The sequence below is a fragment of the Perognathus longimembris genome, chromosome 6 (genome assembly GCF_023159225.1).
Source record: "Perognathus longimembris pacificus isolate PPM17 chromosome 6, ASM2315922v1, whole genome shotgun sequence".
Taxonomy (NCBI): Eukaryota; Metazoa; Chordata; class Mammalia; order Rodentia; family Heteromyidae; genus Perognathus; species Perognathus longimembris.
Window position 1 is genome coordinate 50,680,049 of NC_063166.1, and position 25,024 is coordinate 50,705,072.

The following is a 25,024-nucleotide window of genomic DNA, read 5'->3' on the forward strand; positions in this document are numbered from 1 at the left end:
CAAGTGGAGAGAGCCTGTCTACCAAGCATAAGACCCTGAGTTCAAATCCCAGTATCTCTAAAAAAACAAACAAAAATGATCAGAATTTATCTCTTACCAGTGCCACCTTCTGAACTGCACTGGGTAACAAAGTAAAAGCCACTTTTCCAGGCTTACTGCTTCTGTTTTTGCCTCCATATTATACTTAGTTGACATAAGGTAACTGGCAAGATGGTTTTTATACATGTCAGATTTTGCCACTTTTCTACTTAAAAACCTTACTAATGAGCTGGGAGCTGGTGGCTCATGCCTGTAATCCTAGCTACTCTAGGAGGCTGAGATCTTATTAACACTCAGAATTGTGACTGGCTTATGTTGAATAAGCATTTGTTTGTAAGGCAAAAAACATCAAAGCTGAAAAATAAATAGCATCACATTTCTGGCCTAAATGCTCTTTTGTCTTTTTTTTTTTTTTCCTATCCATCATTGAGCTTGAACTAGGTAGGGGGCCTGGGTACTGTCCCTGAGCTCTTTCGCTCAAGGCTAGTGCTCTACCACTTTAAGCCACAGCGCCACTCCTTGTTTTCTGGTGGTTAACTGGAGATGAGTCTATCAGACTTTCCTACCTGGGCTGGCTTTGAACAATGATCCTTAGATCTCAGGCACCTGAGTAGCTAGGATTACAGGCGTGAGCAACTGGCACCCAGCTAAATTCTCAATTTTAATAACAAATATCCCGGTACTATCCTTTTAAATCCATTCTGCTGATTTACTAAATACATCTAAGGGTTAACAGTCATACAGCAGTGCAGAACAGCATACTACTAGCTTGGACCTCATTGATCGTTCCTCTTTTTTTTTTTTCCTTAAAATCATGATTCCTTTGGAAATATATCAAAAGCTGTAGTCACACTTCGTAGAAAAATGTACATACTGATAAACTTTAACACTGAATTTGTGAGGGTTTTCTCTGTTGTCCAGTCATGTGGAAGGATGTTATATTATTTTGAGGACACTCACCAAAAAAAAAAAAAATCAAAAAATCAAAGCTTTAAAATATCCTTTTCACCAGATCAGCTAGAAAACCATATTAACTAAATCTGATTCACTAGGTAGCTATCAAACCCCATGCTTTTCACTCTAACGTTAAGTATCAATCATACTAAATGATAGAGTCTGCTAAAGCCACATATAAGAACTATTCTAACATGTAGCACTTATGATACCAAATAGTACACAATATATTTTTTTGTGTATGTGTGCCAGTGCTAGGCTTTAACTCAGGGCCTAGGCACTGTCCTTTAGCTTTTTACTTAAAGCTAGCAGTCTACCACTTGAGCCACAGTTCTATGGCTAGTTTTTCAGTGGTTAATTGGAGATAAGAGTCTCACAGACATTCCTGCCTAGGCTGGCTTTGAGCGTGATCCTCAGATCTCATCTTCTTGAGCAGCTAGGATTACAGGCATAAGGTACCAGTGCACAGCTTAATTTTTGTTGTTGTTTAAACATAAACGGCAGTAGATGAAGTGAAACTACTGTAATTTTTGAAAACTGGGTTTTAAATGTCTACCCTCAACATTTAATAATCACTGGCAAAATCAGGTCAATAATCAAAGGTTTAGGGAAAGAAGGCATATAAACAACTATGCTATATAAAGTAATGCCCAAAGTCCTTTTAGGAGATTTTAAGAGATTGCCAGAGTTACAGTATACAAAAAAGAAAATACTGTCTATGACATGTTCAAAGATTATGAAGCAATGCACCAACAATTATTGCTTTACTACTTGTTCAGTCAGTTAATGAAACCATTTCCTTCACCCTAAGAAGCTACTATCTGCTCATTCTGCCCAATGCTTACCTCCTTTGCTACCTGCCACAATTACCCTCCCAAACACTCTACCTACATGCCGCTCCCCCATCAATTCCCCAGGGACACACCTGGCCATTTACTAGGTACCTGGTCATCTCTATCAGCCCCCCTGGTAACTTCAGTGGCTTCTCTTCTCTTTAGGAGAAGTCTTTCCATCTCTCTAGAACTTTTTCTTCTAAATGGTTCATGTTTCCCAAGGCTTTTATGAGAGACATTTTGACTATACAAAAGCTTCCAAAGGGGTTGGTAATATGGCCTAGTGGCAAGAGTGCTTGCCTCCTATACATGAAGCCCTAGGTTCAATTCCTCAGCACCACATATATAGAAAAGGCCAGAAGTGGCGCTGTGGCTCAAGTTGGCAGAGTGCTAGCCTTGAGCAAGAAGATGCCAGGGACAGTGCTCAGGCCCTGAGTCCAAGGCCCAGGACTGGCAAAAAAAAAAAAAAAAAAAAAAGCTTCCAAAGAATTTCAAATTTCCATTCATGGCTTTAAGTACTTCCCAGCAACTAAAGTTCTCTAGTATCTTTTCCAGAACTTTTCCTTTCTCAGATATCCTGTAATCCCTCAAACTCAAAATCTCCAAAATGAAATTCAATTGTCCCAAGCCCCTCCACTCCCAGTATTTGTTGACTCCTTATGCAGGACCAACAAATGTCTAACTGTCCAAGCCAGAAACCTGGACTTTTTCCTTGAGCAATCACTCAGTACATATAATCTTAGTTCCATCCTTTCCATTTCTTTCACAGGAGCTGCAGGCAGCCCTCCCTAGGTCTTATGTTCTTCCAACCCCTAGCTACTGTAATCCAACCCAAACCCCAATACTTAACTATCAGGACTTAACCTATCTTCTAAAGGATTTTCTATGAAATATGGCAGCCACTGGCTCAAGGCCAGCATTCTTCTAGGCTTACAACTCCTGTTTCATACCCTTTGGCGATAGGGGTTTTTGAATTTATATCCTAATTAAGATAATGAAGAGATGGGGAAAATTACAATGTAACTCAAACAGTGTGTAATACATAGTTCCAGAGAAAGCAATCAAAGCACTGATACTCACAATTACATTACTGTTGATATACTATAATGATAGTACAAGACACTCAAAGAGGTTAAAAGTACAATCACAGGATCATCACAGCCTATTAGAGACAGGAGCAATTTTAGCTACTGCAATAGAAACACTTTACCTCATCATCTTTTCTCTTTTTAAAAATGCTATCCTCAACTTCACCAACTGCTAACATGATCATCTGTACTCTCTGCAGATTGACATAACCACTTTCTGTAAGGTAACCCTGTAAGTGATAAAATACATGTAAAATGATCTCCTTAGACAGCAAACACTTCTGTTTTAAAATAATTCAAGAGTAAACTCACCCCAGTTTTGTGCACCACGTTTTTGTATATGTTAACCAAACGATCAATTGCACCTTCCCTGCCACCAGGAGACAAACACACATTAGGACCAATAGGCTCTGTAAAGTAAAGAAGGCTAAAATAGTAGTTAGAAAATAAAACCACATGGATATTCATACCTAATCTCTAAGGATGGCAAATGAGGAAGGAAGTCATTTCCCACAAAGAAGCACATGAACACCCAATCATCAATGCTTCTCTCCACATCGAATGTGAATGGTAGGCTGGCCATGGTGAGTTCTCTTTCCAAATACTACAATTAAAAAAAAATGCTGCCATTAAAGCTTTCAAGAGCCACCCTGTTTTATGTGTCAGTTTCCAGTAGCTGTTGATACATACCTCACGAAGAACATTCAGCCGGAGGAAGATAAATTCTCCTTCTGCACAAGGAAGACTATCTGCAAGTTCATCATGCTGCAAGAATGAGAGCTGAGATTAAACATGTGTAGTCCAAGCCCTGTAAGTTTATTGTAAGAAAGGCAAGCAATGTTTTAAATCTTTTTCTAAAAAATATCCATTTTAATTACAAGTACTAAAATTTAAGAAGCTCACCACAAACCATTCTGAAATAAAAATTATCCATAAACTAAATCATACCTAGACATGGTATTATTTACCTTAACTTATTATCTGGCCCAAAGCAGCAAGAAGTTCTAACCCAAAGGTCAGATAGAAAATATTTTATTCTTTAGGGGACACATATGGTCTCTAATGCATTTTCTTCCATGTTTTGTTACGTTTTTACATCCATTTAAAAACATGAAAACCAAAGATTCTAGTAATACAGAAGAGACACAAATCTGGAGACAGAACAAAACCAAGAACCACAAAGGAGTTGGTGGGCAGACCACTATAAAGAAGCCAAGCCAGCAAAAGAAAAGCAGCAAGGAGTTCTAAGCAAAGGCTGTCCCAGGATCCCTTGGAGGGAGGAGGAAAAGTGAAGACTCCATTGCAAGGTAACAGACAACCCTAGCAACAGACTGTCAATTCTAGCTTTAGAAATACCCACATATCCCGCATTAATCTCAGTACTGGGATTTGTAAAGCAGCTACTACTTCTACTACGGGAGGCTAACCTTGGCGAATAATAAAGGCATTCTGTCATACCCACTACTTCAGGGAGCAATAATAAGATACCATCTTTAGGGAATGCCTATTGTTCAAAACCGAGTTTCTCTGAGGAACTCAAAATTAGGAGCAATCATTGCTCAAAGAGTCTTATGGTACCATGCCAGAGTCTGGGTCACAAGAGGTAGTTGAGAAAAGAGAGGTTATCTAGTAGGACCCAGCAGAGGAGTTTAAACTCTTAAGAAATACATTGTCAGCTTAGGCACCAGAGGTAGCTGCTCAGGATGACTGGCAAAGACATGCAAAGGGAACGTCCAGGTTAGTAAGCATGGAAGCCACTTTAGTAGCTGTAGAAGTGGAGAAAAGAATTGCAACTCAAAATGTCCATCAGAGGTACCATTAGAGACTGTTGGGATGCTGGACTTAGCTGCTGGAGTTGTCAAAGTATCTACCCTCTGTGGGCAGGAATGATGCCCCTCATCTCAGACCAGGGCAGCAATGAGCCTGAGGCTTACTAAATAACTTCTTTAGGACTGCCCTCTGGCTCTACATCTTGACAGACGGATGGGTCTGAACACTATTTGTTTTCTGTTTTTGTATATTTTGTATTATGTATGTTCAGCTTTTTTCCCTGATGCTTCTTCCACACAAGATTATAGCTCTTTTCTACTTATATCAACCTACTTCTTATTAACCTCTTTCTACTAAGCTTAGCTGCCACATTTTCATTATCTATATAACATTTGTATTATTTATTATTTTTCTCCCACTGCCACTGTACCAAGGAATCTTCCTAGATCACAAAGATACACCTTTGCTTTTATATTCATCTAACAATACCAAAACCATACTGGCAACTATTCTTCTTTATGGATTGCCACAAATATAAGATTGTGGTTTCTTAACTGCGATAGCTTTTATGGCCAGGTTCTGTCACCTTAGTGGAAAAGAAGCCTGAATACAATATCTTCAGCAAAGAAACTGAATGTTCAACTACTGAGCTACACACTTCCAATTTAGTAAAAGGAAAATAAGCACTCTGCAAAATCAATAACCAAAAAGACAGAAGATGTAAACTTCCAGCTAAATTCCAGGCCCCAGATGTATTAATTATCAGAGGGAAAAAATCATAAGTAAACGAGGCAACCTGCCACACTCAAAATAAGAGCTCCACATAAAAGACTTAATAGGAAAGAAGAAATTTCAAACAAGTTTTTAAATGACAAGAACAGTAAATTAAAGAGAAGATGTATAAACAGCTGAAAGAATTCAAAGAAGATACAAATAAACAGGTAACTGGTCTCGAAGACAATGAAGGATATGAAAAACAAGTTCTATAAAAATATAGAAATCTCGAGTTTTTGCTCAAGTACAAATAAAAAATTCAATCAAAAAACTAGCTAATAGACTAGAACAAGCTGAAAACAAGATTATCAGGATTGAAAACAAAGCAGAAGAATTACAACAATTGAAAAGAACACTGTAAGATCTCTAATGCCAGGTACTGGTGGCTCACACCTGTAATCCTAGCTACTCAGGAGTCTGAGATTTGAGGATCACAGTTCAAAGCCAGCTTGGTCAGGAAAGTTCTCTGCAGGCAGGAAAGTCCATAAGACTCTTATCTCCAATTAACCACCAGAAAACCAGAAGTGGCTCATGGCTCACAGCACTAGCTTTGAGCAAAAAGAGCTCAAGGACAGCTCCCAGGCTCCAAGTTCAAGCCCCACAATTGAAAAAAGAAAAAAGAAAGAAGAAAGAGATATGAGACACTATATATTTGTTAAAATACTAAATACATAGAACATTAAAAGCTACAAAGCAGAAGTGATATACAGATACAAAGGCAAGCCTACTAGAATAACAGCAGATTTCTTACAACAAACTCTAAAATGCAATGACAAAATAGATTAGTGTACACAATGATGCTATTCTTCATAACTGAAGAATAACCTTTAATGAAAAAGCCAAAAGAATTCATGACCACAAAATTGAATTACAAAGAATACTATAAAGAAATACACAGAAGAGAAAAATAAAACAGGAAAGCACAGGAAACAATAAACCCCACTAGATGAATACAGTGGAAAAGGAGGAATAGGTAAGAGGTAACCATCATAAAAACAATAAAATGACAAGAAATAGGATATACTTTTCAATATTAATACAATATTAATGGTCTCAACTTTCCAATCTAAAGATATAAAAGCAAGCTGGTGCAAACAAGCTGAGATCCGAGGATGGAGGTTCAAAGCCAGCCTGGAAAGGAAAGTCTATGAGATTCTTATCTCCAATTAACTATCAAAAAGACAGAAGAAGTAGAGATGTGGCTCAAGTGGTAGAGCACTAACTTTGAGCAAAAAAGCTTAGGAACAGCACCTGAATTCAAGCCCCAGAACCCACACACCCAAGACAAAAAAAAAAAAAAAAGACACAAAACATCAAGTTGGATTAAAAGATCTACTTAATTGCTGTAAACAAGAAACACATTTCACTGACAAAAGCTTAAAGAACAACAACAACAAAAATTCCAAGCTAAGAGACTCTGAAATAGTTACATTTGACAAAACAGATTTTTAGGGGCTAGGAATGTGGCTTAGAGGTAGAGTGCTTGTCTAGCATGCATGAAGCCCTGAGTTGGATTCCTTAGTACCACATAAATAGTCAGAAGTGGCACTGTGGCTCAAGTGGTAGAGTGTTAGCCTTGAACAAAAAGAAGCTCAGGGACAGTGCCCAGGCCCTGAGTTCAAGCCCCCAGGACCGGAAAAAAAAAACCCAAACAGTTTAAACTAAAACTAGTCAGAAGAGACAAAGGTCACTTCATATTAATAAAGGGAAAGTTTATCAGGAGGAAACAGTTATTAACATAGACACACTGTGGAACTCAGAATAGTAATAGACTTCAATATCCCACTCTTGCCAATATTGTAGATGGATCATACAAACCAAAAAAAAAAAAAAAGATCAACAGAAAAAACAAAGAACACTATACACCAAATAAACTTAACAGACATCTAGAGTATTTCATGTAACAGTTGCATAAAACATATTCCTCTCAGTAGCCCATGGAACTTTCTACAAACTAGATAATACCTTAAGACATAAAGCAAGTCTTAGTAAATACAAACAAATTGAAAGAACTCCCTATATCTCATTAGATCATAATGAAATACAACTATATATGAAAACTATGTTTATTGGAAGACTGGTTTACCAGACTATGATCTATGTCTAACTAATATTAATATTTTATTTTATACCATGTATGGAATCATATTGTACTTCTTTTATTTTTTCGCTTCTTCCCCCATACCCTATTCTTAAAAGCAGAAACCCATTTAAAAGCAACCAGACATAACCAAGAAAACCCAAAATACCTAGAAACTAGTATTAACTTAAAAGTATCAAGTTTAACATACCTGACCAATAATTTTAAACAACTTCTATAAGCAACAAACAGCATTAACTACAAGAACTTAAAGGAGACATTGGCTATGTTAGAAAATATATAAAGCAGAACAAGTATGTGTGTGCTTGTTTTTAAATACAAGCTTTCTTTCAAGTGTTTTAAAGATACCTCTCTATGGGGAGAAGTCTGAAGCAACTCCCATCTCAAAGGTCTTACCTTTCCCTTCTTTTCTCTTGGCAAACCTTCACAATCCTTGACCTCATGTCCAAATTGATTACAAAGACCACATGGTTTGGGTTTGTTTGGTTTAAACTCTTCTCTAATAATGGTAAAGTTGGGTTCATGTGTAGCAAGGCCAAGCATAATGAGATCAGCTATTGATCAATAAGGAAAAACAAAACAAAACACTGAACATAGAGCACTTTTGAGTGGATATTTTACATACTCAAAGTACTACAAGACATCAACTCAAACCACCCCCTCAATGAGTACACAAATAAGAGCAAAACCAAAAAGGCTGAAACTTCACAGCAATTCTCAGTGAAGAAATCTTCTAGACATGTGAACCTACAACTTCCACTCAGGATAAAACAGGAAATTGCTCATTGTAGCAATATGAAATTAGTCAGGCCTCAGTGGCTCATGCCAATAATCTGAGCTACTCAGGAAGATGGGCTGGGATCTGAGGAAATCCATTCAAGCCAGCCTGGGACAGGAAACTGAAACTCTTATCTCCAATTAACCACCAGAAGTAGAAGTAGCTGTGTGGCTTGTCATAGAGTGCTAGCCTTGAGCTGAAGAGCTCAGGGACAGCTCCCAGGCCCAGAGTTCAAGTCCCACAACAGACAAAAAAAAAAAAAAAAAAAAGATATATGGAATTGTATCAAAGGTTGAAAAACATGAAAAGAAAATGAATGACAGGTAATCAGTGGCCACAGATTACACAGTAACTCAATAGTAGTTCCCCACAGACGTGAAGTGAGCAAGACAGATTACACAGCAAACCAATGGACTTGCTCTGGTTTAATATAAGAAACTTACCATCAGCTCCACACAAACAATGATGAGTATTTGGGTCATGATTAGGCTGGGCTAAAAGTAATGAAATACACATTTATATAAATATATTGCACACTACAGAAATTATCAACCCTTTACAAATACTTTCTAGTCAATGGCTTTTTTTATTTGGGAGGGAAATGCTAGAAATTGAACATAGGGCCTTGCATATGCTAAGTATTCTTAACATGAAGCTACATTCCCACATTGGTTTGCCATTTTTTACTTCATAGAACATATAATTATTTGTAAGTGAGTTTTACCTCTTTGTCTTCTAATGTAATCCATGATTTTGTGTTCTCCTTCACCAGGAGCACTAGCATCAGATAAAATAACCTATTAAAAAAACACTTTCAGTTTATCTCATTTTCTATTGTCACAAAAAATGGGAAGAACTAGGTATCCTAAGGAAAATTAAGTTAAAATTCATAATACACTATTATTAAATTTCTCTGAAATAAGGTATATATGGTAAAACACAAAATACACTACACTGATTAACTTACTATATGGAATGAAAAAGAATGAAATGCCTAGGTCAGACTCAACCATCAGAACAACCTTTCACAAGTTCCTATTGTTTTCACTACTACCCAAGAATATAGCACCAAAACACATAATCCCCAAGAATAATCAATAAGACACTAAAGTAATAATTTAAGGGAAATTCTTAAGAACCTAAAATTATGTGAAAGTTCACTTAACTTTTATGAGAACACAGTCATTTCATTCTTTTAAAGGCAGTCCACAACTTTAAGCTACTATATTTTAACATAACAGAAACTTTATTTGAGAACAACATTCTTATACACTACCTTAAAAATCATGAATCCCATTTTATAACTTTGCAAGTGATGGTAAAAGAGCAAAATTGGCATTGAGAGAAAATTCAGCTATCTAAACCTTGACTATACAAGGCACCCCATTTCCAATAATCTTGGAAGCTTCTCTTTTCTCTGACAGCCAACTAGCATTTTAAGGGGGGAAAAGTACAAATAATATCAGTCATATCAAAGTACTGCCTCAAATAATCACTTTAATCTTCTTGAAGCACCAAAATGTGAAACTTACTGTCAAATTTTTCCACCCAGGGTCATTATTTAAACGATCAGCTATGTAATAGCGAAGGCATTTAGCAAGATTGTCCATGAACTCAGTTCCCTAAAATGATAGAAAGAAAGAAATTAACCTATCATTTAAGAGTTAGCAATAGCTAGCAAAGTCTGAGATTACTTACTGGTGTAATACAGTTGCTGTCAAACCTTTCTTTTATTTCTTCTGGAGGAAGAAAGCCACCTAGAGAAGAGATGCAATGTTTTGTTTGCCCATAAGTGAGGCAAATTAATATTAAGGCAGAGCAAGAAACATTTAAATACAAAAGAAATAATGATGTTGTCACCTGAGAAGTAATGTTCCCCTTTGGGAGAAGAAAACGAAATTTTTCCTCTTTTCAAATTTAAGTTAAACTTTAACAAGACTGCCAAACAATATATGGCATACCAAAAAAAAAAAAAAAAAAAAAAAACCCAACTATGTTCTCTTGTAGTATAGTATTTTTATAGTTTTATGTTACATAAGAACACAAAATTATGAATTTGTTTCTCTGCAAAGGAGAACATACACATGCATGTGTAAACACCTGTAAATTAAGGGTCTTAACTTTTTTAAGGGTTTTCTTTGATAATAGTTCTTAAGACATAGATGCCACCAAAAGGTGAAAAAAAAAAAAAGATAAGCTTTCACAGCATTGTATGTGAAAGAGAATTATGAACCAGTAGCCTAAAAAGCTTTATTTTGCTCTGTATCACCAATTAGCTACTTAAGACACAAATAAATTTCATAATTTCATCTTTCAAAAGAATTTTTAAAGTAACATGCTGTGATAAATACAAACAAGTTTTAGAGTCTAAAGTAAGTTTTATACATACAAGCTGTGGCTGAAGTAACTACATATTCTCATACTTTTGACATATTGAGATAGCATAATAAAATTTTTCATAATTACAAGCTGACGGTACCTTTTATATTCCAACTACAAAGTATAATTACCTTGAGCCAATAAATGTGGCTTTCCTGGTCTATTAGGATGTCTCTACATTTAAATTATTATGTATAACTTTGCCACTTTGCTACAACCAACCAGATTTCACACCTTATACCATGTGGGCTGGGGAGAGATCAGTCCCAGTGACCATCAGTACTCCTGACCTTCCCTTTCTCCTCTATGAGATTAAGTCAGCTCCTACCTACATACCCACAAAGAATTTCAAAGCTTTCAAAATACATTTTCTCTACCTTTTGCCAGTATTTCCTCCCTGACTCGCTGCTTCTCAACTGCTGCTTCCATTCCTTCTTTTGATGCTCTGAACCTCCTTGAACGTTGCTGGTTCATTTTAGCACGTGGTGCCTGAAAACACACATTTCATACTCACACAATGCTATTCAAAATATTCACAAATAAATATGTATACTACTTTCAATCAGTTATTTTTATAAAAGTACTACTATGTTTAGTAATGATTTCATAACAAACTCAAATGTCTAGAAACCTAAACTAGGACAAAGAACCTAAAATCAGAACCTTGTTAAGTGAGGAAGTGACATAACAAATGGACAAACATCCAATGAAACCCTATCAGTTCATTCTACCAAGGACCACATTTCTAATGCCAATTTTCCTGAATTAGGAACCAAAGAAGGAAAGTCATTTTACTCAAAAGATCCAGCCACTATTCAAGAAGTAGTTATTACACAATCTGGATCAGGAAGATTTTTCCTATATCTGTTACTAAAGAAAGGATAATTTGCAAATCAGATACACAATGTCCCATAAAAGCCATTGGAAATGAGTTCTTTTTGACCTTCACGTCAAATGTACTTTTATATCTCCTACTGTCCATCAATCTCCAATTACTTTTTTGTTCTAAAGAAACGGGATAAGCTGGGCAGGGGTGGCTCACACCTATCATCCTAGCTACTTAGGAGGCTGAGATCTGAGGTTTGTGGTTCAAAGCCAACCCAGGAAGGAAAGTCTGTGAGCTTCTTTATCTCCAGTTAACCAGAAAAGGCTGGAAGTGAAACTGTGGCTCAAGTGGCAAAGCACCACCAGCCTTGAGTAAAAAAAACACAAAACAAAAAACCTCAGGACAGGGCTGGGAATATGGCCTAGTAGCAACAGTGCTTGCCTCATATACATGAAGCCCTGGGTTTGATTCCCCAGCACCACATATATAGAATATGGCCAGAAGTGGCGCTGTGGCTCAAGTGGCAGAGTGCTAGAGCTTTGAGGAAAAAGAAGCCAGGGACAGTGCTCAGGCCCTGAGTCCAAGACCCAAGAAAATAAATAAACAACAAAATAAATAAATATTTATAAAAAACAAAACAAAAACCTCAGGACAGCACTGAGGCCCTGTGCTCAAGCCCTAGGACTGAAACAAAAAAGAAGAAAAAGAAAAGGGACAAAAATCACCTTCTCTATCTTCTAACTCTCAGTTACCCCCTGACTTCTGCTTCACTTCACACCCTGCTAATGTTATTTAGTGCCTATAAATGACCGAACTCATTTATGGATCTATGTCTCCCTCTTTTCCATAGTAACCCTTTCAAAGTGAGAGTATTCATTCACAAACTACCCTGGTACAAAACAAACATTAAAATACACATGAATGAATCACAAAGTTTTTTTCTTCAACTTCACAAGTCAATGTTTTTCACTTTTTACTTCACTTTCATTCTAGACACTGTCACTGGAAAACCAACAAAAATAAGGAAGTTTCTAATTATTTTAGCACTTACCACTCCGTCTATCGCCATGTAGAGAAGTCGTCTTGGTCTTACAATATTGAAAAGTCTGTCAATGTACTCAAAAATTGCAACCATCATTTCATCTTCATTTTTTGGTGCTGGTCTATAATGACAAGCAAACAATGGAATTTAACATAGTATTTCTCCTGTAATTTGTGTATCAGTGATACAAATAGGTTACATACTTATCTTCAGGATGAGTACAGGGGTGGATGATTCCATTCATATCCAAATACAAATTATCAAACTCCACATCATTTGGATTAGGTTTACTGGCATCAACTGGAATCTTTACACCATTGCATTCTTTTGGCTATAAGGAAGCAATAATTAAGTAGTTTGATTGTTCAGGTTCAAAGATGAAAGATTCTAGACTCATTTCCAAACTAGAAATAAAACACTTCAAATAACCTTTATATTTTATTTCTTAAACTGAAGTAGTTCTCCCATCCACTGTAAGTGAATGGCTTCGAACACAAGTTGTTTGAAAAAGTGGGTGATTTTTATCAAATTCCCAAATAATTCAAATGTCCAAGTGAGAGATTATAAGTCACCTTAAGAGTTCATTTCCCTCATCATTCTCATTAATAAATCCTGTCAATTTACCCTAGAAGAGGGAGGGGATGAAGTCTCTCCATTTTGTGTCCTTCATTGCCACTACCATAAATACCAGGTTATCAGTACTGACCTAAACAACCCTACTGTGCACTGCTTCACCAGTACGTTCTCTGATTTCCAGCCCAATCTCTACAATGTCATTTCACTTTCTAATACACTAATGTCTGTCTTACAAAACAAAGAGCCTGGTGTAGTCTCCTGTTCTGCCACAATACTGTTGAGGCCCACTTGCTATTTCAAAATTTCCTAGGAAATACTCTTTCTTCCCTCAATGCCTTGTCATAATGCATCTCCCTTGATAGTCCCCTCTTCACCCATCAATTCTTGCTTCCTTAGATCTTATTATTTCTAGACTCAGATCAAATGTCACTCACTTGAGAACATCTTGTTATAATGGGCTTTCCCCAAGAAATTACTGCATCTTCCTCCTACACTTCCTTACAACATTGCTTATTATCTCACAACACTTTCAGACTTATATTTGTCATTCTAGATTTTTAAGTTCTTCAAAAGAAAGAGCTATCCAGGCATTGATGCCTCATGCCTGTAATACTAGCTACTCAGGAGGCTGAGATCTGAGAATGATAGCTCAAAGCCAGCCAGAGCAGTAAAGTCCGTGAACCTCTTAACCATCAAAAAACTGGAGCCCTGGCTCAGTGCTAGGCTTGAGGAAAAAATAAAAAGCTCAAGCACCCAAGCCCTGAATTCAAGTCCCAGGACCAAAACACAATACATACACACATACACATACACACACATACACACACACACAGTCTCACTTCCAGAAGTAGGCAATTACATTTTTTATAAATGGTATTTATTACTCTCTTCCAAGTCTTCAACAGAAGATTAAGATCATAAGATCTAATTTCTGCTATCAATAGTAAAGGTCACTTTAAAATAACAGTTCCCCAAACACACATAAGGCAATAATAAAAAAACAAAACACCACAAATGTAAATAATTTAAAAGCCCATCATACACATACTGTATCATGATAAACCGGAAAAGATTATACTAAATGAAAGAAGATAAATCACAAAAGACCACATTTTTTTCAATTATTTAATGAAGAGTAATTTAACTAGAGTTATAAAGTTATCACTTTATAAGCATATGATTACATTTTAAAAAGCAAATAGATGTAAAAGAAAACCCACCCAAACACTTAACTGTTTTACACTTATTTTCCTAAGTAATAAAAAACCTCATAAAGATAGTACACAATCCACAAAGTTATTTTCACCAAACACAGAATCTTTGTTTTCATGGCCAGTGCATGTGACTTTGTCCATTACCAGAGGGTTGTAGTTCACCTGCAGTCAGGTCTGATAAAAGGTATTTGAACCTGGTAAGTAGTGGAAGAGTGGATCCAAGGCTATGAGTGTACACTGTATTAGAGAATATGGTAAACAGGAAAGCCAGTGCCTTATGCAGGGGACCACGGGATGCTTGGAGTATAAAAGCCTGTGGAAGTGTCTGGCCACATGCAGCAATACAAAAGACCATATATTGTACGACCCCATTTACATGAAATTATTACAGTAGACAAATTTATAGACAGAAGGTAGAATAATGGTGACTTCTAGCTGAGAGGGGGAAAGGTAAGAGAAGGGAAATAATTACTAATGGGAACAATAGTGATATAACGAGAGGAATGAAGTGTTCTAAAATCACCTAACAGAGAGTAATGATTGCATAACCATATAAATATTCCAGCAACAACTGAATTGTACAGTGTAAGTGAACTTACTGATATGAACTATATAAAAAAATAAGACTGGGTAATCCCTGCTGTAATCCTAGCTATGCAGGAGGCTAAGAACTGAGGATTGTGGATCCAAGCCTGGACAAGAAAGCCTGTCAGACTTTTATGTCCAATTAACCACCAAAAAGCCAAAAATGGGGCGGTGGCTCAAGTGGTAAAGTGCTAGGCTTGAGCAAAAAAAGATGAATGGCAAAACCCAGGCCCTGAGTTTAAGCTCCAAGATTGGCACCAAAGGGGGGCGGGGGGGAAAGGAGCAGCTAAGACAATAGCTACTCTGATTGAATATAGCTACATGCATATATGTATTCCAAGTGTGCTGGTGAATGCCAGAAATCCCAGCACAAGAGCTTAAGATAGAATGATCACCATTTGGGTTATACAGCAAGACCATTTCAAAAGCAAATAAATAAAAATAATATTGTTAATAAAATCAAATTATTTCATCATTAAAAATAATTAACATTGTGCAACTATGGTAGGAAACAAAAAGTAGAAACACTGTAGCTGAAAAATCACAAGATGCCTAAAATACAGAAAACCACTAAAAGTAAAACAGAATACAGTACCTAAAACATGGTAGAGAAAAAAATCCTATCAAAAGTAATTCCCAGAAAGGACTCACTCACAGAAACATGCAGGCAGGCCAACCTTTTCCATCCATCTCCTCTTCTTTTACTCATTCAGGCCCTACTGTCTCAGGCAACTTGAGACAGGTATTCCCACAAGAGTACAGAAGCTTGAAAAGCCTGAATCAGAAGAGCAGAGAAAGTAGTATCTTGGTTGACTAGCAATTCCCAGGAGAAACAGGGAACAACCCTACCCAGAAATTTGGCTGTCAAGGTATCTCTGCCTAGTAGGAAACAGTCTTTCACAATTTCAGAGATCGAACAGATATGTATATCCTAAATATGTAGCTCAAATATTATTGTATTTATGCATGAAAGTGCCAAAAATTAAGATAAAGGTATATATTAAAAGGAAACAAAAAAGCCAGGCACCAATAGCATGCACCCATCATCCTACATGGGAGGCAAAGATCCAGAAGATTGTGGCTCAAGGCTAGCCAGGACAAAAAATTCATGGGATTCCAGCTTAAACACTAAAGGGACCCTATCTCAAATGTAAACAGAACAAAAAGGGCTGTAGGTATTGCTCAATCAGTAGAGTACCTGTCTAGGAAGTGTGAAGAAAAGGATATATAAATAATGAAGCCTCTACTGTAGTTCTTATCCATATAAAATGTTCCAAAGGCCCCAGTGAATACCTGAAATTAAAGACAGTGCTAGACTCTGAATGTTATTCATTCTAATCTTCTATCTCAGTATAAACTACTTTTCTTTATTATTTGTTGGCTTATTAGGAATGTTCATCTCTTGATAGTAAATAAGCACTTTACAGATTCTTTTTAGTATATTCAAACTGCCAGTATAATTATTCTTCCTTTCTCTCCCTTTTTTTCACTTTTCTTTTCATTTTTGGTGTTGGTCCTGGGGCTTAGGGTCTGCGTACTGTACTTGGGCTTCTCTGCTCAAGGATAGCCCTCTACTACTTAAGCCACAGCTCCACTTGCAGCTTTTAGGTGATTAATTGAAGATAAGAGTCTCATAGACTTTTCTGGCCTGGCTAGCTTCAAACTGCATCCTCAGATCCCAGCCTTCTGGGTAGCTGGGATTACAGGTATGAGCCACTGGTACCCAGTTGCATCACTACTTCCTATAGTGTGAGGCCTTATCAAGTGACTACAGCACGAAGTATATAATATACTTATGCATATATACACAAATATATGTATGTATGTATGTATGTATGTATATTTGAACATGTTTTAGGCTGGGTAGAGTAGTAAGTAGTGTGACGTTTCATCACAATACTTAGATTGGCACACAATTTTAAACTTATAAATTGGGTATATCTAAAGCTTACCATTAGTTTCAGACCATGGTTGACCACAGGTAAGAAACTATGCAAAGTAAAAGCACAGATATGGCAGGACTACTATATAAAAATATGTTTCACAAGTTTTAAAGTAAACCTCTAACACAAAGTTCATGCCTATTTACTATTGAAGTCAATCATATAAGCATCAATCAGTAACATATGAGCAGATGTGTCCTCAGCACACACCAGGCTGGGTATAATAGTGGAATTACAATTACTAAAGAAAATACTACGGGAGATGCAAAATATACAAGACATGTGAAACTGATCTTTGCTGTCCAGGTATTAAATCATATTGGCAACAACTTCCAATAAAACAGGGTGAAGAGCTATAACACTGGAACTTTATTTACAAAAGAACATGGTGAAATTTAAACCTGTACTCTTAAGAATAATGAAAAATGTGGTGAAGAGTGATTAGGATATTTGTGGGACTGCCAGCCTATGCTAGCTAGTTTTCAGGAGAACATTAGGTAGGGAATAAGAGACTTTGGGAATCACCTTAATGTTAGATTTAAGCACAAATAGCAAACAGGGGACTCAGAAACTAATTCCAATAATGAGCCACAATTAGATAAAACTAATTGGCAGAGGAATTTATGCTCTGAAACCACTTCTGGGTTTAACTGTTGGGTGTTATCAGGGAAAGAATGTGAGCAAAAGCTCCTTGTACCACTAACATCTCACCACAGTGACTACAAGCATCTACAATAATCCCTGAGGATCAACAGCAGAAGCATAGTAAATTAAAAGAGATCATATATTTCAACAAACTAATTCATTCAGTCAATAAACAAAAAAGAATAAGAAGCCTTAATAGGGCCTGGAAGGGACTAGTTACTCCAATGTATCATTTAAAATGTTCAATTTGCAACAAAAACTTACCAGGCACATCAAAATTTAAAAAAACAGCAATAACAATGGCAAAACCCCAAACAAACAAACAAGACCATTAAAAAGTATGTCATGGCAGGCCCAGGTGGCTCACTCCTGTAATCCTAGCTACTCAGGAGACCTGAGGATCTGAGGATGGCAGGTGGAAACTAGCCTGGGAAGCAAAGTCTGGGAGACTCTTATCTCTAAGACATTATTCAGAAAAAAGCTGGAAGTGGTGCTGTGGATCAAAGTGGTAGAACACTAGCCTTGAGCAAAGAACCTCAGGGACAGTGCCCAGGCCCTGAGTTCAAGCCTCAGGACCCACATCCACACCCCGCTCTACCGCCCCCCCCCCCCCAAACAAAATAAGCTGTCTAAGAGCCTGACCAGCCATTGGATTTATTTCTTTTCTTTCTTTTTTTTTTTTTTAGTATTGTTGTTGGCCATGGGTCTTGAACTCAGGCACTGTCCCTGAGCTTTTTCACTCAAGGCTGGTGCCCTACTACTATGAACCATAGCACCACTTCCAGTATTCTGGTGGCTAATTGGAGATAAGAGTCTCATGGACTTTCCTGCCCAGGCTGGCTTAGAATCGCAATCCTCAGAACTCAGCCTCTTGAGTAGCTAGGATTACAGGCTTGAATCACCAGGGCCTGGCTCAAACTGTTGGGTTTAATAAAATGAGATTTTAAAGTAGCCATTATAAATATACCTATAGTATTAAAGAAGGAGTAATTCCCCAATAAAGTTCAATTCCCCAAATAAAGTTCATCAACAAAAGGCTGATAGCTCTGGCCTGTAATTCTAGCTAGCATCTTTCAAATTCAAAGCTAGTCTGAGCAAAAAATTCTACCTTCAATTAACCAGTAAAATACTGGATTGGAGGTACAGCTCAAGTGACAAAGTACAAGTCAAGCAAGCAACACACACTGTTATGGGGTTAGAAATGTTACAGAGTTCAAGGGAAGGGATTTCCGGTCCCTCCAAGACTCCACCACTGAGAGACAGTCTCAAGCAAAAAGATGGATTTATTGGGGAAGCAAAAAGTGACCTGACTAGCCAGGAACGCAGCACAGACTCGGGAGCTGCCACCGTGACCCTGAGCAGTCCTCAAATTGGGGTTTATAAAGATAAAAGCATAGCACAAATGTAGGTGCTTGACGCAGGGGATAGAGCAAGCAACAAACAAGTCAAGCAAGCCATTTACAGAAGCAGAATTTTGGAGTTGAGTTGACCTAATCTACTCCCCCCAACATATACATACACTCTACAAAAACAAAGTTTCCACAAATCCACAGGTTAACATGGCTGCACTGATGAGCTATACTAAATATTTAAGAAAGAAAAAATACAACATCTACAAACAACTCTTAAAAAAACTGAAAAGGGTAAACACTATAACATCATCTGAGTCCAACACTATTGTAATATCAAAACTACACAACCAAATGCAATGTACAGGCCTGTAATCCCAGTACTCAGAAGCAAAGGTATAAGGACTGCATTCAAGATAAATAATTTAGGTTACATAGGAAGACTCTTGTCAAAGAAGATGAAGAGGAAGAAGGGAGAGGGGAGAGCAGGGGAAGAGGAGGTATAAGTGGCACACACCTGTAATCCCAGTTATTCAGAAGGACGCGACAGAAAGATCAAGGCCAGATGGGCAATGATAGCCGCATGACCCCTATCTGAAAAACTTGGAAAAAAAGGACTCAAGAAGCATGTCTCAAGTGGTAGAGTGGTAAGCCTTGAGTTCAATACCACAAAACACACACTTGACTAGTACATGGGCACGTACACACATGTGTATACACACATACACACCATAAAAACTAAAGAACTGCAGGCATGGCTTAAACTGTAGAGAACTTGCCCAGTATGGGCAAGGTCCTTGGTTCAATCTCCATTATAGAAACAAAACAAAGTAAAGACATGAATACTACATGAATCTCTTATCAATGTATTTTAAAATTCTTAAGAAAACTTCAGTGAATTGAACCCAACAATATATAAAAACAATATAATGTAACCCATGGGGTTACCGAAGGCAAAGTAGGCTTACCATTTAAAATTCACTGTATTAAAATACTGAAAACAAATTATCAGATGAACTAAAACTATAAAAGTTATTTAAGGAAATACAAGACCTAGGCTTTCGCAAAGACTGCTTAATCGTAAAAGAGAGCAGGAATATAAAAGAAAAAGGCTAATAATCATGTCATTGAAATTTTAAACTTTTAACACATTGTTTAGTAAAATGGCAAGCTGTAGAGTAAGAGAAAATATTTGCAAAAGACAAATGTTAAGAACTTTTATCTAGAATATATAACCAATTCTAAACAAGACAATACAATTTTAAAATGGACAAAATAAATCTGAATAGACCCCTTAACAACGAAGATACAGGAAAAGAGAGGCACTGCGGGAGAGCCTCAAGTGTAGATTGCCTAGGAGGCACAAGGTCTTGAGTCCAAACAAACAAAAAAGAAGTTTAAGAAGCCAAGCATAGTGGCTCACGCCTATAATCCACCTACTTGGAAGGCTGAGATCTCCACTGGTTCAAGGCCAACTTGGCCAAACAATGAGACCCTACCTTAATAAGTTACCAGAGTAAAAGGAGCTATAGAGGAGTGGCTCAGGCCATCAAGCATCTGATAAGATTTTCCATTACAGAAATACAAATTGAAAGCCATAATAAAATGACATACTAGAAAATCTAAGAATTGAAAGAGACCATGCCAAGTGTTGACAAGGAGATAGAGCAGAACTCTCATGTGCTGGTAGTAACAAAATTTAAAGGAACTCTCCAATTAACCATGTATGGTGGAATTAGCACCAGATGCAGATTGTTGTGTGTGTGAATGTGCCAATCCTTGAGCTTTTGTGCTCAAGGCTAATGGCTCTACTTGAGCCACAACTCTACTTTTGGTGTGTGTGTGTGTGTGTGTCAGGGGTGTGTGTGTGTGTCAGGGGTGTGTGTCTCAGGGACTTTCCTGACCAGACTGGCTTTGAGCCTCAATTCTCAGATATCAGCCTCCCGAGTATCAAGGATATAGGCATGAGCCATCAGCACCTAGCTCAAGATGCAGATTTTTATTTACAAAAAAAAATTAGGGAGAAGACTATCACATTTGAAGGTTGGGCTCTACATACAATAGAAAATGTAAAAGCCAAGATCCAGAATAAGGGAGACATTTCTCCTCATCAGCAAACTCTGAGGTCTGAAATATGGTTGTACTTGTCTCTAACAATAAAAAAGCCCACCCTTCATCTTGTGAGTTCATGGTAATGCTGAGAAAAGGATGAAGTGCTATAGAGAAAAGGTTGTTACCTAACTTGAAATACTATAAGGTGAATGTAAATGGCAAAATGTAAATGCTTTGCTCCAGTGCTCTTTGGATGAATATGGTGCTGGATTTTATTGCCTAGCCACTTTAATATTACTATGTCAAGTGTATGACTTACTGATTCAACAATTGTGCATGATTTGATAATAAAAAAACCACAAACAAAAAGAAGTACAATAGCACAACCAATTTGGGAAAAGTAGTTTTTTCTTTTTTACCTTTATAGTTGTACAAAGGAGGTATCATTTAACAAAGGTTATGAATACAACAAGGTTTTTCTTTTTAAAATAATCACAAATTTATCATATAAACCAATCTCGTTCCTAGAAAACCCTCCAAAAAAACCAAAGCCTATGTCCATGTAAAGACTTGTACAAAATATTTTCTGTAATAGCCTCAAATTGGAAACAATCCAACCATTGAATTCAATCAGGGGAATGAATAAACAAAATGTAGTACACTCAGAACAGAATAAGATAAAAAACTAAAAAGCAAATGACGCTGGGCATGATGATGCATGCCTATCTTAGTACTCCCAAGGCCCAGGCAGGAAGATCTACTCTGGACAGATAGAATACATAGCAAGATATCTCTCCTCTAAAAAAATGAACTACTGGTTCATGTATCAACATGAACAAATCTCAAATATGCTACAGGAAAGTAAGCTGTGAAAAGAGTTTATGTTGTAGAATGCTATTTTGATAAAATTTTAGAGAGGAAAAGGTACTTACAGGACTAGAAAACACATCAACAGTTGACAAACCACAAGAAGGGTGGTGGAGAATTATAAAAAGACAAAAGGAAAACTCTAGAAGTGATACTGCTGTTTCATTTTTGTGATAGTTATACAGATGTATAAACTAGTAAATTGTACACGTCAATGTATGTTTACTTATGTTAGTTATATTTTCATAAAGCTGCAAAAATAGGAGTGATGGTAGAGAGAAGAGCTAGAAGACAATAGACAAGAAAAACTACCAGTGATGACCAGTATCTACAGTTTTGAGAGGGAAGATGAAAAGCTTAAGAAATAATCAAAGAGCATTCCTTAACACCGAATAACACAAGACTCCAGACTCAGAGTCTGTCAAATACCTACCAAGACAATTAAAAGTCAGACGTGGTAACACTATAATCTGTAATCCCAGCGCTCCACCTGGGATGCTGAGGCAGAATGTTTTCCAGTAAAAAGCCAACCCTGAGCCTGGCACCAATAGTTCATGATTGTAATCCTAGCTACTCAGGAGGCTGAGGCCTCAGAATCATGGTTGAAAATCATACTGGGTAGGAAAGAAGGTCTACATGACTCTTATCTCCAATTAACCACCTAAAAAGCCAGAGATGGTACTGTGGCTAAAGTGGTAGAGCACTAGCCCTGAGCAAAACAGCTCAGGGACAGTGCTCAGGCTCTGAATTCAAGCCCTAGAACCAGCACCAAACAAAAAAAGCTAGCCTGGGCTACATATTCAAGTACATGTGGGGGGGGGGGGAAGAGGGGGAGGAAGAATTTAAAATAAAATCTATACCTAGGTCCATAATCATGATAGTTTGAAATTCAGAAAGAAGCTAGACATGCCTATAATCTCAGCCACTTACAAGATGAAGCCAGTAAAACTGCTAGCACCCAGCAGTTCAAGGCCAGTTGGGCTATATAGCAACACACATTCTCAAAAATAACTAATTTAAAAAATAAAATTCAGAAATAACTGATCAAAATGAAAAAAAGGAAAAACAAAGAAAGGAGTAAATATTAGGTGCATGGCCTTTGTGGCTTCTATACTAAGTCTGATGTTACCTGAGAGTAATACTTAATCCTTCTATTTCAGTTTTCTGACTTGTAATAATAAATAACAGTTATGCAGCTGGTTCTGAGGATCTAGGAAGCTACTATCCATAAAATGCTTAGAATAGTAACTGGCACATTTAAAGTACAGCAAAAACTACTAATTAAGTACATAAAAACACACTAATCTTGAACTTTGTGAATAACTAGACAAAAGAACAAGGTCTTCTAAGTATTGACAGCTTTCAAATTTGGAACTCCATGTCTCATATGTATAGGGCAGAATTGAGATACCTGTGGACCTATAATGACAGAAAACTTGTGGGCCCAATGGCATTTACTAAAAATTCAATTAAGAACAAAAACCGAGGAAGAGTTTTCATTTTAGCAAGAAAGATAATGATCCAGAAAACAGTACTTCCCATTGAAAATCCCAGAAAGCAGCTTTCCAGTAAACCTCTAGAATTTATTTTTTTAACTATCACAGAAATAAATAGGACTCAAAAATTGAGCACGTGCCTGTAATCCCAGCACTGGGAGAGGCTGAGAGTAAGAGGATTGCAAATTGAAGGCCAGCCTAGGCCACGGGGTGAAACCGAGAAAGGTGGGGGGGGGGGGGAGGAGGGCGGGAGATAGAAACAAAACTCCAACAATGAGTCTCCCCAAAGAAAGAATGACTGATAAAAATAGTGAGGGGAGGTACAAAGTGAAAAAAGGCAAGTCTAGGAAAAAGAAAATCAACATTAAGAAACAGAATCACACATAATATGCATCTGTACAGGGATCACAATCAAAGTACGTTTTCATTTCTAAAGTTCTCTCCTTTATTTTTCAAAACAAACTTGTACAGCCAAGTCTCTGACTGTGATTCTGATAAAGAAGCAATGTTCACTTGGATGGACAAGTTAAATTAAATAAATTATATACTTTAAGGAACGTATAACCTCAAGTCTCTTAACTGTTCGAGTGCGCCTAACGTTCCTGATAACTTCAACAACCACTCCGGGACACAAGAGGCGAGGGCATTCGTTCGACTTTTGTCTAGTCCTAGACTGCTTTGTGGTGGAGGTGGGGTGGGGTGTGTGTGTACACATATAATTCATATATATTTATAACTTTACTGCAAAAAACAGCCTCGCTAGATAGTAAACAACAGAAACCTCACCGCCAACAATTAAAAGACTGTTAATTAAAAGCAGGGATCTATCTGCACCTGCAACCATAACCAGCTAACTCGACAACAACTCGGCAGGGCTGGCAAGTGCAGCACAGCCGCGGTGGAGTCCCAAGTCCCCAAACTGCGCGGACCTGGGAGGAAACAAAGCCGTGGGCGGAGCCTTCCGGTGCCAGGAAAAGCGGGGCTAGGGAGGAGCGACCCTCTCGCGCGTCCAGGCCCAGCCACAGCCTCTGGCCCCGCCCAGGCTACTTCCGCACTCCAATTCTCAAAATCCACGTCTAACCGAGTGCGGGACAACCGCGGCCCCGGGATTTGGCGGGAAGGCCAGGGCTCCGGTGAGGTCCAGGCGGGAGGGGGCACCTCACACCCAGGCCCAGCGGCCTGGAGATACAGTGGCCGGGGCTCATCTGGACGGCCTTCCGGCGCCTCCTCACCTTCTCTTCCACACAGTTGACAATGATAGACGGGTACTTGCGGCTGAGCCAGCGGAAGAACGCTGGGACTCCCATCGCGGCAGCACAGGCGTAGCGGCCGAGGCTGGTGGCCAAGTGTAACCTAAGAGACAAGCGGAACAGCGGCCACAAGCAGCGGCGCTTCCTCCCACGTGCGCGCCGGAGACCGGCAGTGACGTCACCGCGTCGCCGAGAGGGAAGTCGGGAAAGACACTCCCATAGGTGAGTGGGCTAATTGACGGGGCTGTTAGTAACTTGGCCGGGGTGGTGGCGGGATCGCTGGTCCTGCAGCCGAAACTGCGCCTGGCCTCGCTGGACACTTGTCGCTCTCGGTGGCCACTGCCTTAGATTCCACGTCCGCTGCCCTGGGCTGGGACACATCCCCGCGCTCGGCAGGCCCTGGAGAGCACTTCCCTTCCCGTTTGGGCACTCTGGAGAAGGCATGACTTACTTTACCTTCTTT

At 38.1% G+C, this 25,024-nt stretch overlaps 1 protein-coding gene across 2 annotated transcripts in view; it reads right to left on the bottom strand.

Annotated features, from left to right (window-relative positions):
* Xrn2 (5'-3' exoribonuclease 2) overlaps positions 1–24,730 on the bottom strand; it is a 74,942-nt gene extending 50,212 nt beyond the window's left edge. The window contains exons 1-13 of one of the 2 annotated variants that reach the window (XM_048348708.1): positions 24,544–24,730; positions 12,788–12,915; positions 12,594–12,705; positions 11,094–11,205; positions 10,036–10,094; positions 9,870–9,959; positions 9,062–9,134; positions 8,781–8,831; positions 7,956–8,113; positions 3,605–3,679; positions 3,385–3,518; positions 3,227–3,284; positions 3,037–3,144 (exon numbers count right to left, since the gene is read on the bottom strand). In XM_048348708.1, coding sequence (XP_048204665.1) covers positions 3,037–3,144; positions 3,227–3,284; positions 3,385–3,518; positions 3,605–3,679; positions 7,956–8,113; positions 8,781–8,831; positions 9,062–9,134; positions 9,870–9,959; positions 10,036–10,094; positions 11,094–11,205; positions 12,594–12,705; positions 12,788–12,915; positions 24,544–24,618 — 1,233 coding nt within the window. In that variant the 5' untranslated portion in view covers positions 24,619–24,730. Of the gene's footprint in view, positions 1–3,036; positions 3,145–3,226; positions 3,285–3,384; positions 3,519–3,604; positions 3,680–7,955; positions 8,114–8,780; positions 8,832–9,061; positions 9,135–9,869; positions 9,960–10,035; positions 10,095–11,093; positions 11,206–12,593; positions 12,706–12,787; positions 12,916–24,543 lie in introns of those variants that run through there. The other variant, XM_048348709.1, reaches the window with a different exon arrangement.
* Positions 24,731–25,024: the final 294 nt, after the last annotated feature.